The sequence below is a fragment of the Ylistrum balloti genome, unplaced genomic scaffold (genome assembly GCF_031769215.1).
Source record: "Ylistrum balloti isolate Yb309-2 unplaced genomic scaffold, AGI_CSIRO_Ybal_v1 Utg369578, whole genome shotgun sequence".
Lineage (NCBI taxonomy): Eukaryota > Metazoa > Mollusca > Bivalvia > Pectinida > Pectinidae > Ylistrum > Ylistrum balloti.
In genome coordinates this window covers 538,671-555,707 of record NW_026781870.1, presented here as the reverse complement: position 1 = coordinate 555,707, position 17,037 = coordinate 538,671, and the positions used below count along the sequence as shown (strand labels likewise).

The following is a 17,037-nucleotide window of genomic DNA, read 5'->3' as shown; positions in this document are numbered from 1 at the left end:
TAGTAAGGAGAACTGTGACGTCACAATTGAAATGATATCATAAATAAAAAGAGAACACGTACTTTCTAAATAAATAACTGATTAACATGTAGTCTTCATGTTGGTATCATATGTGTTTGATAATGTGAAAACGAAAAGAAGAGTAATGACATTTTTTCGCAAAATACTGGAGAGGATCACTTATTTTGGTGAAATTCAGGCGGATGTAACAATTATGAAAATCGGCTCTTCTATGGATTTTCTGGTGGAATCTAAAAATCGATTCGAATTTGGAGGAGCATGGCCTATTTAGTGTGACAAGCCTGTGAGAATGTTGACACGATGTTCCCGAGAGTTGGTGTCTAATTTATGATTTGACGAGTTTTGACATGATACAAAAACGCCCAGTGTAGGTATTGGGTGTCGGCATTGATGGGTAATTAAAGGTTTGGGTCAACATGTAGTTCGATGTATACATCTCCGTGGCGTTGGAAAGGCTGTATTTCTGACTTGTAGTCCGTGTTTGTATGATCTCGATCGTGTGTGTTTGTATGTGTAAACGACTGCCCAGTCAACCTACATTCTGTATTATCCCAAACAAATACTGGAGATTTACATTCTGATTCCATGTATATAGGAACTCCTCGGTATTCTGTGATTTATCATATTTACTATATTGACATATTGGGGCAATGACATTTGACCTCATTCCATCACCCCGTGTAATGTTTATTTATTCAGACATCTCGTGAAATTATGGGATATGCTTAGTGCTACATAGAGTCTATAAATAACTTTATTTGTAATCGTCTAAAATTGAAATTTGAAAAATCGGTCCATTTATATTCATGTATCTTTGATAGTGATTTAATTTAAGAAATAATGTTTTTTTTTTCACTCCAGATAAAAATCAGGAAAATATAACAAACTAACTGTTGATATTCTCATTTTTTGACCGTAAACACGAGTTGAACCACAACATTATTGAATGAACTTTGTGAACAGGTTAGGAAATTCGGACATAGACACGGGAATTCGGAGGGTCATATCAGTCACATCAGTTCAGACGCCGACAGCATGGCTTTGACAACTCTCAGCAAAGATGACAAGAAGGACAAGAAGAAAAAGAAAGAGAAAAAGAGTAAAGACAAGAAAAAGGATAAAAAATTGCAAGAACCTTTTCTTGGAGGCGCCAGCAACAAGGGTGACAAGGTATGTTGACGTTGAGTGTTATTAAGAAAATCTCAACTGAAATGTAATACTCACATCCAGTGTATAGTACTCGTATGACGGGGATACTCATATATTGTTTATGTTGGTACGCAGCGTATACTCACATTTCACACCCGATGTATGTACTCAGATAATTCGAAAATTTGCTTTGGATACTCTCATAAAGTCGATTTTCGCATCCAATGGGTATACACTGAACACACTCGTACGCGAGTACGCATTCAATTACCAGAATACTCACATTTTTGTATGTACTCGTATATTTATTATCCAGATAGCAATAAGAAGCAATAGTCACTAAGTGGCTGGAAATGGAATTTTGATGCATCTTTGAAATCTATCTCTTCCCAATTACAATAGATTTTAAATTATTTGTAAATGGAACTTTAGATAACACGAACAGTGACGTAGCAATAACTGTTGCTTCGTCACCAATAATGGCGTAATCACTCTTGCATTGTGATCTTAGACGACTGTCAATTCAGCAAAAAGTCTGACTTAAGTAGTTGTGATAAATGTTTTTAGACAGATCAGAATACGCTCTGGTAACAAAAACAGAATTGGATCACAATTAGCCTGTTGGATGTGTGATATCAGTCACCCACCTCCACATAAGATTAATTATCCTGACGAGATTCCAACAGCCAACAAAAATCACAGTTGTCTATAGAAATGAATTAAGTAGTCACCTACGTTTTTTTACATGATATATATACAACCGTGTTATGTTACAGTTTGAACATTTTATTGCGAAACATTTTATTAAGGTTCTCGTTTACACTTCACTATGTATTTCCGATTTTAATTTGGCGATCTCTACTTTAAGCCGAGGACTCCCCTCTCCTGTCAAATACGGCTGGATGTCAATGAAGAGTAGATCTTCTGAATACATGTAGATAATTTTAAATGTTCTGTATAGATCTAGCAAAGCCATTGAGAGTATTCAATGAATTCTTTTCACCCGGGATTGATATTCAAAGGGAGTACCGAAAGCTTTTAATTTGAACGTAAAAATCTCCCGTCAATGGCTTGGTGTATTTCTTTAGCATGATTGTGTGATTCGACACCCCCTCCTCTCCCCCCGATTGCCGTCACATATTGATTCAGAGCTGCGTATGTATATTTCTTTATACATGAAGTCAGTGTTAAAATACTTGACCATCGCGGTGATACGAGTTTCATATGTAGTTGAGGTGATATATCGTCAAGGTAACGAGCTAGTGCCCTATGAAGGGGTCAAAAATTCTTTTGTCAGTTTACTGGGATCAGATAAATATAAAGCTGGTGCCCAGGTAGGGGCTCGGTTGATAGGGGTAGTACATGCGTTTGTTATCAGTTCAGATCGATATTTTATGTGTACCCACAACATAAAGCTACCCGACCTAAAGTTTGCATATGTACACATCAAGTTCGTGACGTCATGTATTTGTTCTGTCCGTTCTACTTCCGGCAAAATACCGACATGGTGTGTAATAGTAAACAGAGCAATTTATCTCGATTTACACCGGCGTTGATATATTTAGTGGTATTCTCGTATCATTTGATAGACCTAGGTTATATAAGGTACATTGATAAGCGATAGAATAACCAGCCTAACATCAAATGTTTTGTCTTTTACATTTCAAAATCAATAAGAAAGACAAACGTAGGTAGAGAGGCAGATGTTTTCTCACAATAAAAAAGAGACAATGAAATCAATAATTATTTTGTATAAACTGATGTTTTCTAAGTATTGCTCAATTACGACAGAGATTGTAAAAAGATTTTTTTGTTGTGTGTTTGTGTGTTTTTTTAAATATGAATTAGTTTTGTCATTTTAGATGCTTAGCATTGTTTTAAATTGGCTGGTAGAAGGTAAGCAATGGTCAGCTCATGTCATGTCTTCCTGCTGTTTGACACGTACGCTTGCTTTTTTTACATTCGAGAAGTTTTTCCCTCGTCATGCATCCGTGTAAATTGCATGTGGTGATTTCAAAGAATTTAAAAAGGACTGGTGAAATATTTGAAGATCCCGACGCGATCACTAGCCTACGTCTGTACACACCTGTTTACCAACAAAATAGAATCCTTATCAGTGATTCAATGCCGTGGATTAATGTTGGACCAACAAAAATGTCACCATGCTTAAAATATAGTTAGTATACTGTTTAAAGTGTCAACAAGATAAACAAAAAACTTGGTAATAATCGACACTGTTATAAAACAATACGAAAATCTAGTATTCGTATGTTCAGGAAAACCGGAATCAACCTAGATCATTATAACCAGCATCCGAGATCAATGTTGACAATAGCCATTGTTGCAGGCTAGTTACACCTCCAGGGATTACCCGTACATATATATAACCGCCATACAGGATTTGTAATGTGATCTCGTACAAAGACTCGCAAACACACGTGGCTTGTATACAGTTATTTAACCTCGTCATCATAATAACCGAACACGACTAATTAGTTAGGTTCAGTCACCATTAACACGCTACGTAGCTAAACACCGGAAAGATGTCAACATTGCTGCTGGTACAGCTCGCAGCGAACCTTATGTGAGATCTCAAGTACAGAAGCCGTTGCGACAACAGTGCGTGCATAACCAACGCAATCAGTTATTGATAAGTCATTACTTTAAACGTGTGCAAAGCTAGCATGTTCTCTCTATTGTCATCGTCGTTAAATTTATCTTTCCTGACAATAAAGTAGTGCTTCTTAATCATTTAGGTTCATGTACACAGTCTTAAGGCGGCAAACGCTGATAGCATACTGCTTCCGGTCCCAAGACGCAATTTTAACTCCCAAAGCGATTAGCTGTATCACGTATCTTGGTTACATGCTGCAAGATTAACGGCGATGACTTATAAACAAGAAGAATAGTTCCGCTCCCGAATAGGTTCCATAAACGATTTCTCTGCATGTTGAAAACATGGAGGACTTATTTTGCCCTCCCGCCACATGATATTGAGATCAACATTGTCCAGGGATCAAACGGATAATGTAGTTCCTTAAATGGCGCTTGTTCCCATTTCTCCGAACACTTTTTTTTAAAAAATAATACTTTTAGAAGGATTAGTTTTCTTTATTACTCCATTTTTTCTCGGAAACTCTGCACTGAAATAGCAATGTGTGGCACATTATTGCAGCAAACAAGAATAGAAGCCGTTTCAGTGCTATAGTGATTAGTTTATGTGGAACTGTGATTGACGAGTTTTTTGTGTGTGTCGAGATTTGGCGGTTTGTGTGGTAAATTATTGATGGGACTAGTTACGGCTTCTCTCGTTATCAGGAGTGACAGAGTCGTTTGCTGCCAGATTTGCTCCGATATTGCGTCAATAAATTCATAGATAAAGTGAAGTTTAGCTGCTAAAATATTAAACAAAACCACACTGGGTCCTGTCACGTACTGACAACTGAGGTATTGTTTTGCTGAAAAGTGTGAAAAATAATGACTTTCTCAGCAAAATCAGAACACCGAGCAAATAATGTACGGAAGCAGGTTTGAGCAATCACATGGTATCAAAGTGACTTCCCCTTATCTGCTACCAACTTTTTACGATCCATTCTCCACATTTAGATGTTATATCATGAAACATTTCATCTTCGATATTCTTAGTGACGTTCTCAAGAATCATGTACGCAAAGCGATTCATTTTTTAATGATCTCCCTTGGAGAGAATTCTTTCATTTCCTGCTTTAGTGGTGTTAAATGATATTTTCTCTAGGACTTCGATACGCGACATCCTTCCAAGTGAGTTCAAAATAAAACCTTTTAAAACTGAAATTGATAGTAGTTTGAAAGATGAATTCGTGATTATTAAACCGGGTCAAATAGTAATTTCGATGTCTCCAGTATATTTTTTCACTGGTAGAATTTATATGAAATACATGCATATTAAATGAAGGACTGTGAAGCACTGCTTCACCCGTTACAAAACAAATTCAATCACATAACAAAAACCTGACACGGATGCACTGAGTGTGGTGCCCAATAGAACAGAAATAGTAATCCCAAACACAACATGTTCGTCGAATAACTGTGAACACGGCTCATATATATACAAGCAGGTGCACAAATTGCATTTTAGATAATGCACACGTTTTGATTGAAATGAAAACATGTACGAATATTGTATACAATTGACTTTGGTAGATACCCTTGATTAACTGAAATTTATACCTATAAAGAGAACGGATTGTATCGTTTGTCTTTGTCAGTATACAGGTTGGTGTATGGAGTGTGTCATTTACTCGACAGACTATTGTTACATCTCCATACAAATCTAGCTATGGCGGAGGGTTTCTGACAATGCAGGTGTAATTGGGCAGAACATGTTCTCTATTATTTGCCCGTAGAATACTACACCATTGTAAGTTTTTTGTCAAAGTCACTAGACTTTATACCTCGTACTACAATGTTTCTTTATCACAACAAATCTGACCAAGACGGTTTTAACGAACCAATGCATGTACATTCAGTCAATGATTACTATTTACTAAAAATAGCACTCAGGGCGGTCGAATGGTGGCCCCAATGCATTCAATAAAGTAATAGAAATACGAAATGGGTTTGGAATTTTCTACATTGTACTTAACAGTGTTCTTTGTGAATATTTGATTGTAGTTATTAATGTTATATGTTGATGATGTCAATACACTAAATCAGTAGTTGATCCTAGTTCAGGTATAGGTTGATCACATTGCATTGTACTGAAATTGATTCGCTTTATTCAGTGTAACACTAAGTGCATGTTATTAAGATTAAATAAAATTTATTAGTCATCCTTTGGTATGAATAAACCAATTAAAGCATTTGAATAAATAATGCACTTTGAGATCCCGTGTCAAACATTGTAATAACGTTAATATCAGCTGTTTTTTATTCACTTTTCCGTTTCCAATATGAAATCATTTCTCATAATTAATTTTCTTCTTTCCTGTTTTGCTCACACAACATTACAGTCAGATGAAATCGCATGCCTATGCAGACCATGATGAAAAAAAGATATTTAAGTGGAGTAAAACGAATAAGAATTTAGTTCATTGTTTGTCAACGAGAACAACGCTTCATTCTTACCATCTGAAATGCCTTATTTAATCACTTAGCATCTTTGACAAGTCCTTGAAGGACGAAACAGCTGTGTGATGCAGTTAAATTAATTGTTTGGCCCTTCTGTATCTAGCTCTTTGTGTTAAAAAGTGCTGTTAATTTCTGTGACTTTTGTACAGGCTTATCTATAGAAGACATTGAAAGAAACGCCAGATTCAGTAGATGGCATGTTGAGGACATACCTATGATTGAACAGATCTTTAATTGTATTCCGTTACTAAAGCTTTCAGGGACGTTTGCTTGTTTATATGTTAACAACTGTGTACTGTCCGTTGTTAAACACTATAAATTAAACATGTCTTAGCGTATACGTACATGGGTTACGTCGGGTTTTCAAATCAGGGTAGTACAAAATTCGTGTAACTAGGTATATGGAGTATGCGACACATAACTAGAGCATGAAGTGCTTTAGGAAGAAAGAATTTCATCTAAAGTATGAAATAAAACTGCTATTTCTATAGCTACACGAGTTAAATGCCAAGTCGTTAAGTACATCTGTGAGAAGGGAAGCATTCGAAGTCTATTTTTGTGTTTGGTTTTTGTGTACAATAGATAAACAAGTGTTTGTTTCGATGTGTTCTCGAGTCTGAATCATTCAGTATGAGGTATATGCCAAAGGTTCTTTGCTGACTTAATATTTGAATTGTTATAAAGTTTCTGATGCAAAACAGGTTCTTCCCGATATCGCGACGTCTAAATAGATGTGGTGTGCTGTGGTTGATGTCTGGCCACGAGAATCGGTGCAAATTTTGATTGAAAAATGTCAAGTGTCAATAAGTTCTTCTAAATCTTTGTATGACCAGCGTTAAGTTGACATTCAAAATGATATAAATGTCATTGTAGAGGCGATGAAGCCGTATCCTGCCATTTCATGTTGTTGTGTCAGTAAACAACCTGGAACCTTCCCATACTTCATCTGTGATAGCGATTTCGAAATACTGCAAACCAAAGTCATGGTCCCAAGTGTAAACCATATATAAGTAAGCACAAATTGCTACCATACACGAAAGCGGAGTGACCATATAACCGCGGAGTATTCGCGGAGTATTCAGCCAAGAGTATCATCATCAAGTCTCCCGACACGCGCGCGCGTGCTATGGTCGTCAGTGAGCTATCTTGGAGGCGAACCTTTGGCACGACGATAAGGGAGCACTGTAACGGACACGCGCTGCAACGCATGCGCTGTCTGCGTGTTTGCATGCAATGAACTGGACGTTTAAATATAATGTAATGGTGCTTTGGACACAACATCGATAGATTGAAATTAATATACCGATTTTGATTTTATTTTAGATACTTATCTTTGATTTACACAATAGGGAAGATTTATTCAAACAGAGATTATTTGCTTCACTATCTCGTGGGAGCAGATGATTTGATATTTGTGTACAGTATTCAATGCTGGCAAGGTTTCTTTCTTATGTTCATCATCGGTAATTCTAGAAGCAAACCAGAAATATTGACACTCCTTGCCGTGCCGCCATGGTTATAAACGGTCAAAACCGGTATTTGAACCTCGCTCCGACACTCTCTCAGATTGAGGTGATTATATTGACACCAGTAGCTCTGAATTTGACAGGTTACACTGGAAATCCCGTTCTGATCTGTATCTGAAACTTGAGCAAATCCAGTCCTTCAACCAAACAGCACAACACAATTATTGACAAAAATATAGAGTCCATTTGTACTTCTTCGTCAGTTGAATTCGATATTTCACTCCTGCTCTATTATATACACCACTTCTCTAACATAAATATGTCTCTAACGCTTTTACGTGATCGTCTGAGGTATTATTCCATACTTTATTACTGATATGAAGCCGTAGCTTGTTGTCGGTGTGTAAGGGGCCTAATGCTCGAAGCAGAGAAATATCTTTTCCGGACAGATTTGCATACAGAAATGTTCACTATTTCATCCTTTCTCGGCTTTAAAGTGTATTATTTATATTCCTGCATGTTTAAAACATGTTCAATATAAATGAATATGTTTATACCACACAGTAAATAGTCAGGCTGATGTGGTTTGTTTAAACAATTCGAACGATTCAAACAAGTCGGTTTGCATGATTATGATATACATTTCTAGTTTTAATAGAAATAAATTGAAGATGGCGCTAGATGTATAACAGCAGATTGCAAAGCTGACACAAGTGAATTTCATCACAATATTTTATGGTAAACTGTTTTTGTTTGGTTTCTATGTTGTTTTGTATTCTGTGCCACCAATTCAACAAGCGCCTTACAGAAGTTATTAAAGTTAAATTAAGCATGAAATTATCTAAATACCTGCACAGGGGTGTTAATTTCTCAGTAAAACTGTGAATATACATAGACAAAGGAAACACAGGTTAATAGAAAAAAATATATACATGTAATTACCCTATTGATTTATATTTCTCCTTTATGTATTTATTTTAGTACATGTACTTGTTTATTGATTTATATTGTACAAACCACGGATACTAAATTCTTCTGGATCGAAAGAAATATGGGCTAGAAATTGCTCAAAACGGATTGCAACCTGTCTTCCTCTCGTTCTGATTCGATAATCCGTTTTATAAGAAGAAAAAAGAATTACATCCATGTTCCATCGAGAGAATCATAATCTTGATATTGATTATACTATAAGCATCTATTGTATAATCCGCATCAGTCTTATTTAAAACATCATCTGAATTCCTAAATAGGTATACTTTGTAAGATTGACCTTTTCGTACGAACTGTTTTGTTAACATGTTATATTGTTTCTGAGCAACGTTTTTGATCAAAGTTGTGTATATGTCTACACCAGGGAACGTGAAGAATTACATAACGGTTGTCTTCTCAGACTGGAATTGGTTTTGCAATTAGTTTCTGATCAACATTTTCCTCCCATTTTTTTACTTCCTGTTTCTGACCTTTAGCAATGAAGGCACGCACCGTTTGCCCAAAAAGGGTCATACAGTAAAAAATATCAGAAACAAAACAATATCGTTCAATGTAAACAAAACATTTAGAATTAAAAAGTAGTATTTTATATTTTCTGTATGTTTTCCTCATTGTAAAAGGTAGTCTTTCTTCTCAGTTGTTTAGCAATGAATAAGAAAAAATTCGAAAAATCAATACACTGAAAGTTTTTTCTCTTCATTCTCTTCTTTTGTTTTACTTGTAAACTAAAAAAGATATTTTTGCCAGGCATGATATTTGCACACGTTTCCATCCTAACTATCAGCACAATCAACACTTATGTTGATTTTTTTTCGTGAATTTGAACAGCCGGTTATTGGAAAACACTTCACGGAGTCACAAGGAAATTGCAATGCCTTAGAAAAGCTGTCATCCTTTCTCAATCTTGTGTATAGTATTTTAGACGACAAGAAAATCTATTTTGATACCGTCCTGGTATAACTTATTCCGCGCAGCTGTTATTAAGAGCGGATGAACGGATTAAATTAAGGCTTATAATAATAGAAGTGGTAACTAAACTTTGACAACCATTCCCTGGAGTGCAAAATCTGATAAGGAATAAATCAAGTAAGAGAGATAATGGGTAATATATAAGTCAGATTAGCCGGGTAGCCTTCCCAAGTTAGTGTACCAAGATTGCCATTGATTTGGAAGTGTCAGATCGATGTGTTGTGCTCCAACATACGTACAGGGATGCCAAGGAATGCCGTGGACTTCTACTCTCGGAGACGCTAGTAAACAGATTGGTTCACTAAAATCATACGCAGCTACTTGCAGGGCTAACTTTGTGAAAATTGCGTCATATGGTAAAATGATCGAGCTAGGAATCGTGTAGATGGAAAGTTCGTTACGGATGATCGCTGTCTTGTTCTAATGCCTGCAGGAAGATGGTAAAAATAGATATTAACAGGTGACATAGTCACTGAGCAGCTTCTGTAGCGGTTTTACATAAATTATGTTCGGCAGTTTTAGGTATCCACCTGTATACTAGGCTTTACTGTTAAACTTTATCATCAGAGTGTATACGACCAATGAAAATTGTGTAAAGAGTTCATAAATAATATCTGACGTTCATGAAGCAAATTAGATGAAAACTGACAACGATAACTATAGGTGTGAATACTGCTTGGGGAATATAATATTGACTGTTCGCTTCACCTGCCACACAATACCCAATCAAGCAGTTCCTTATAGATGATTTGGTGCTGTGTTAAAATGGATCACACCTGAGACCGAGGTCACACGTGGTACCGTCATGGACATTCAGGGCTCGCTTCTATGCGATCTTACGGAGAGTCTGAAATCTCACTGCTCCCTGAGCTTAAGGGTAAGTCTCTCACCACTTCGGCACGTGTAACGCCTCATACACACGTCGGACGCTTGGGGAGAAGTCTACCCCTACTTACCTTTACACGATATATACATGAACTAAAGGTCATGCTTCGGAGATCAATTTTCCCAGATAAGTCGTTATTGTAGGTTACCACTACTGTAGTATTAAATAGAACTGGTTGTTTATGTAACATTATTAGAATACAACATATACAATATACTTATAAGAAGGACTTTTGTCATGCTATGCATACATGTATATTGTGACCAATAGTCAAATATTTTATATCGTGAAGGTTTCTGTTTCATCACATGTCGGAATGTCTGTATGTTATTGTGTAGTTGTCCATGTAAATTCTAAATACAAGCGGAAAATTCGTGACTTGTGACGAAAAACGCTGCATGCATTTTATTGAATATTGTTTTGTCGAAAGAATACGCTGAATTAAAAATTAAAATTAAAAATTAACGTTATATGTGTTATTTCGACTGATTGATGCTTTTCAGATGTGCTGAACATTCCAATTTGTTTGTTATTAAAAATGTATATTTTTCGGATATTAAATAGACAGTTTATTTAATATTATATGGCAATATATAACTTATGTTGTATGTTATTTCTGTCGTTGATTTTCTTATGTTAGTCTGTGCGTCAACTATGATCTGTTGAGAGCGTATCTTTGTAATAACTACATGAATATTGCCTTTCATAAAAGATGTGATAGGTCGATATGTTAAGTACTGTTTTTTTTTAGTTAGAACGTGAGTTATTGGTGCAGTTCTAGGTTTGGTTCCTTACACCGGTTTTGATTTATCGTTTATATGAATGGCTACTACATTTTACGGGTGGTCGGGTGGTATAATGGTAAAGCACTCACCTTTCGACTAGACGCCTGAGGTTCGATTCCCGGAACAGACGTGAAAAGGTATGGGCTCACCTGTCCGACCATGTGGGTTTTCATGGGTCTTCCAGTTTCCTCCCACACTTAAGATCCCTCGCTTGCTTCCATGCGGGCTAACAAGAGTGATTAATGTAAGTTTTATATTTGTTGTAAAATAAATTATGTTTATTTATACTATGCTTTAGCATATGTTATTGCTGTATTTTTATTATCTCAGATGTAATATGACCTATGATGTATTTTTTCTGCCTTTAACCTATTATTGTCGTATTTCAAAATTCTTTCTATTATAGAAACAATTTCCTGTTTCGTACAAAAAAAATTGTGTTGTTTTTAGACCTGCTTTTGAGTTATATACGTTGTTAAGATAATGCTGATACGTACACTCAGTTATTCATGTTTTTTTTTCACAAAGTTGAAAATTATTTTGTAATGTCAAAGGTAAATAGCTTGTGAAAAACGGAAATGCATAATACATGATTAGTTTGAACTACAAATGAAGTATTTTTATCTAAAACAGAGACACGCCAAATGTATATGTCGTAATAGTGTTCAACGAGGGAAAAATTAATTAACAGATAATTGTTCTGTCTTTTCAACTGTATCGCTCAGGTTTTATTTTTAACGTTTTACGTAGAATTGACATTGATCTGTCGTGTACATCCGACAGAAACATAGACTGCAGTTATCCGAAAAAAACGTCCAAAATTGACCGGCCATTATTGCAAATTATGTTATGGGCTGGATTGCGTGCCGCTAATCTGTTGTGCAAGGAATCCATTGATTCTTGGAGCCCAGGACTTTATAATTTCAGATCATTTAAGTGCACTATACGACTGTTTGAAACGCCGTGTGTTTACTCTCATTTTTTCCCAGACAAAACATAATCTGCTTACAGCACGCACTGAATTGAACAGATCTTTTCCGGAATTTTCGTCCGCTATTCTGGACTGCCATTTACATATGTTCAACGCTTTCGAAGGAAATGAAGTAGAGTTTGTAAATAACTTATATGCATTCAGTATTTTCAGTGTCACGAGTACCTGGAATGTCAAAAATGGACACAAATATTCTCTACACCTTGTTCAGTTTAGAAGGTGATCGAATCTATCATGGAGTGTCCTATGTTGAACTACTGCCATTCAAATGCTATAGCATGGCATGAAATAACATACAGTATGTATGATTTCCGTGAACATCCATTGTTTTCCAGTATATTTAAATCCTGGTTGGGAAAGCCTACATTCATCTTGGACCAAAATATCCCGATTTTCCATTATTGATGGTGGACTAAGGAAGTAGGGGAGATACAAGGCCATTGGGATATCAGAAACCAACATTGCAAAACTCTGATGCAACGAATCCAGCAGGGAAGGCGATACTTCGATAATACCAGCGGTGTTATCTAGTTAAGGTCAATTACAGGCTCATTGACCACAGACCCTAGCCTGGCTTCAGATCTAAAACTGGACTTACTTTTACCATCTGTATCCTGTTCTAGACAACGGATAAACAGCTGGGAAATTAATTAACAGAGACTTATTATTCTTTCTCTGTAAGTGGTCATTGTCCCTTGGTGGAAATGAATGTTCTTCACACTTTGTAGGCATCAGAAATAACGGGTGGGTGAGAAACTATCTGTACATACCCTGTATATTGAATGATCGATCTACTATACATACGACCAAGCATAATTGCCCGAACAACTGTTATTAATGATTCAACGATATGAAGGCACGGTTTAAAAATCATTTACTCTTGCCATATGAGGTTGCTGATGACGCCATCTCGTTCTCAGTCATTGTTACAGAAAGACTATAATCAATGTGGGTATATGGCATCACCGAGAACAACTCCATGTGGACGTTTCAGCGTGCAGTCTGCCCACGCGATTACTATATAGCTGATTAGCGGGAAAGACCATGAAGTCTTCGACATCGCAGTAGATGATGGTATTTACCTAACTATCGTTACACCTATAACCAGCTTTCCATCATTAATTCATATGGGAGTAGGTATAAGGTATTGGAAGGAATTTAGTCGATAGTTGTCGTAACTTGTGAGTCTGGCATTCAATGGGTCGTCCATGCGTAGAACAGTCTTCCTGACGTGAAGTAGAGGGACCATCACTGTTGTCTATACGCTTTATAAAGTTTCTACTTAGAGAAGTCAGGAATGACAAACACTGAAAAAAGATCGACAACTGTGCAGGTATAAATTGACTTTGATTTATTGGAGCGTTAACAGACAGAGCCGGAAACAGGACTTTACACCGTTGTTGGTGCGTGTCGTCTCCATGCGTCAGTGGTGCTTCCGATTATGAAGAGCAACTCTTTTCTGCTTACAACATTCTTTCGCAGTGGATACAGCGTGAGTTTGTTACCGTGTATCGTCTCTTCTCTTAAATTTGTCATCCATCTTTGAGTGATGCTATTTTAAGTTCTTTTGTTATCCTCATTATCGAATAGTTTATATTCTTGTACGAGCTGTTTAATGTCGGTGTCCCTATTTCTACAAGGTTGTCATTATCTATTTGCAGAGGAAGCGTTTTGTGTTGGTAAAAAAAACACGTCATTGTAGTTTCCCTATTTAAGATTCTTGAACGGGATACCGACTTCATCTTGCTTGATAATTGTAGTTTTTTGTACTCGATTTATCGACAGATTTCTACTTAATTCTGCTTGCAGAGACACTTTCTACAGCAGCTTACTAGCGTGTGTGTTCCTATCCACAGATGTGATGGAGAAATTACTGACACCATACATTAAAGCGCTATTTTCAAATCTTCTTTTTCTAACTCCCGTCAGTCTTGTGGAAATTTGTTGAGGAGATCAATTTGCAAGAGTCGTTCAAGTGATTTGACGTTGTATTTGAGGCTAGTCAACAAGGTCACGTAATGTCTATGTTTTCTGCCTTACATAACCACTGTGTAATTAACAAGCTCATTTGAATGGATTTGAAGTAGATGATATTGTAATGATGCCTTTTACTAAAACAAGTTTTAATTCTTTTCTATAACACTTCTTTCGATGTGGAGGTCTTCGCATTACATTTTCTTTAATAACTTTTGAAATTGATAATCGTTATATGTCTTTCAGATGTTCTGTGTCATTTGAGACTATCGAGATCATTAACCATACTGCTCTTTTATTTTGGTTTTGATTGTTTTAAACATTTTTTGTGCAAACAATCGAATTTAAAACTGTATTACAGTGGTAGATTAATATACGGTAACACGTCTCCTTTAAACGTACTAACTTTAAGATACAATTTTAGATACGCTTATATCACGAGACAAGACTCAACACACACCAGGTAGTTCACCTGTCCATGTATGACATGGCTGATAAAACCATATATGATATGACGGCGGATTTGATCATGTAACACGTGTCCAAATTTTAAGGAGTCCACACCTGATTCTCGGAAACGTAGTTGTACGAGATATTATCATAGTATTTTGTTTTTTGTATATATTTTTACTAATTAAAAGTATTGGTTGCCTTGACGCCATATTCTATTCTGTATGTTTTATTTACCGTGTTAAACTCTTTACATATGTAATGTGTTTCATCGTACACTTTATATTGTAATATCTGGAAAACTTATAACGTATTCTCATTTTCTTTGCTTGTGTTTGTCAGTATTGTGGTGTGAAATCAAGTTCATAACGTCAGACATAATGTATCGTTTAGTGTATATAACAATTAAATCTTACATGTGCTCAATTAGCAATTCTGAACTGAGAACTGAAAATTTTGCCACAAATCCTGGGACATATAAAATGTATACATTATCTACATCAGTATTGTGAAAATCATATGTGGTAAATCAATTCAGATAACACATTCAGTGTTCATGCGTTTTAGACCTGAAGTAAATGGTCACTTGATTGAACTTTTTTTTAAAGATTCGTCATCAGGATTGCTCCTTGACTCTTGGGGCCGTGTTCCATAGTTTGTTTCTCTCAGATAACCACTGTGAACACCATTCTGTTTTATATCTATGTGGCGTCAACCTTTCAAGACTGCAACGGAAAACAGATAGGACCTGGAATTACGAAAAAAAGGAAGAAAAACCTCAGCGATAACGAAATTATCGTTAACAACGTTGTTGGGCAGATGAGGGTTTACGTGACTTCCGGAATTTTATAATTTCAATTTGTCGTAAATTCCAAATGAATCACTGAATCCACAATTGAGTGTATTTGTTACGGTTATTAAACTGCATAACGGTCGGTTAAGGAGACTTGATTTTTTTCTGCAAAACCAATTAAATTCTTGATACAACAAAGTGTTAGTTTCGAGGTTGTCTTCTGAGAGTGAAGATTCTCCTAATGCGTGTGATGATGCGGCTTTTTAGTATTGCTATTATCATCCACATTTTAGCTATTTAAGCTATGTTATAGGGATTTTTAGCTTTGTTATGGCTATTTATAGGTATATTTAGCTTTGTTATGGCTATTTATAGGTATATTTAGCTTTGTTATGGCTATTTATAGGTATATTTAGCTTTGTTATGGCTATTTATAGGTATATTTAGCTTTGCTATGGCTATTTATAGGTATATTTAGCTTTGTTATGGCTATTTATAGGTATATTTAGCTTTGTTGTAGCTATTTATAGGTATATTTAGCTTTGTTATGGCTATTTATAGGTATATTTAGCTTTGTTATGACTATTTATAGGTATATTTAGCTTTGTTATGACTATTTATAGGTATATTTAGCTTTGCTATGGCTATTTATAGGTATATTGAGCTTTGTTATGGCTATTTATAGGTATATTTAGCTTTGTTATGGCTATTTATAGGTATATTTAGCTTTGTTGTGGCTATTTATAGGTATATTTAGCTTTGTTATGGCTATTTATAGGTATATTTAGCTTTGCTATGGCTATTTATAGGTATATTTAGCTTTGTTATGGCTATTTATAGGTATATTTAGCTTTGTTATGGCTATTTATAGGTATATTTAGCTTTGCTATGGCTATTTATAGGTATATTTAGCTTTGTTATGGCTATTTATAGGTATATTTAGCTTTGTTGTAGCTATTTATAACTATGTCATAACTATGTTATAAATATTTTTAGCTTTGTTATGAATATTTATAACTATGTTATACGTATTTTAAACTAGATTTTTGGTATTTATAGCTGTACATTTTCATGTTTTTCTACGTCCGCCTTGAAAGTTAAAAGAAAATTGCATTACTTTGATATCTGGCACCAGTCCTTAAAAACAAAACAAACATGACTATTCGTTGGTCGGGAGGGGCAGATAGATTGCTGTTCTCCACTTCTTGCAATAGTGTGAGGCGAACAACTTTTAACCTGTAAAAACAGAACTTCTTCCGTTTTGTCTGATTAAGGGACTTTGAAATGACCAAATTGAATATCTTGCCACTAGTTTTCCTTCTACTCGCTTGTCTTGTCTTTCTTTTTTTGGTCTTGTCTCTCTTGACATCCCTACACAGGTGCATTTTTGGACGCAAAAAGCACGGATACTTTCAAAGCGTTTACATGTATTTCATTGAAAAGTTGGGACCACG

General features: G+C 35.7%; 1 protein-coding gene across 3 annotated transcripts in view; it reads left to right on the top strand.

The window, feature by feature from the left end:
• The window catches only part of LOC132543195 (tetraspanin-18-like), a 95,443-nt gene that overhangs the window by 40,046 nt on the left and 38,360 nt on the right, over nt 1-17,037 (top strand). For all 3 annotated transcript variants that reach the window (XM_060206673.1, XM_060206679.1, XM_060206687.1), the window contains one exon: nt 985-1,191. In XM_060206673.1, coding sequence (XP_060062656.1) covers nt 985-1,191 — 207 coding nt within the window. The remainder of the gene's footprint in view (nt 1-984; nt 1,192-17,037) is intronic.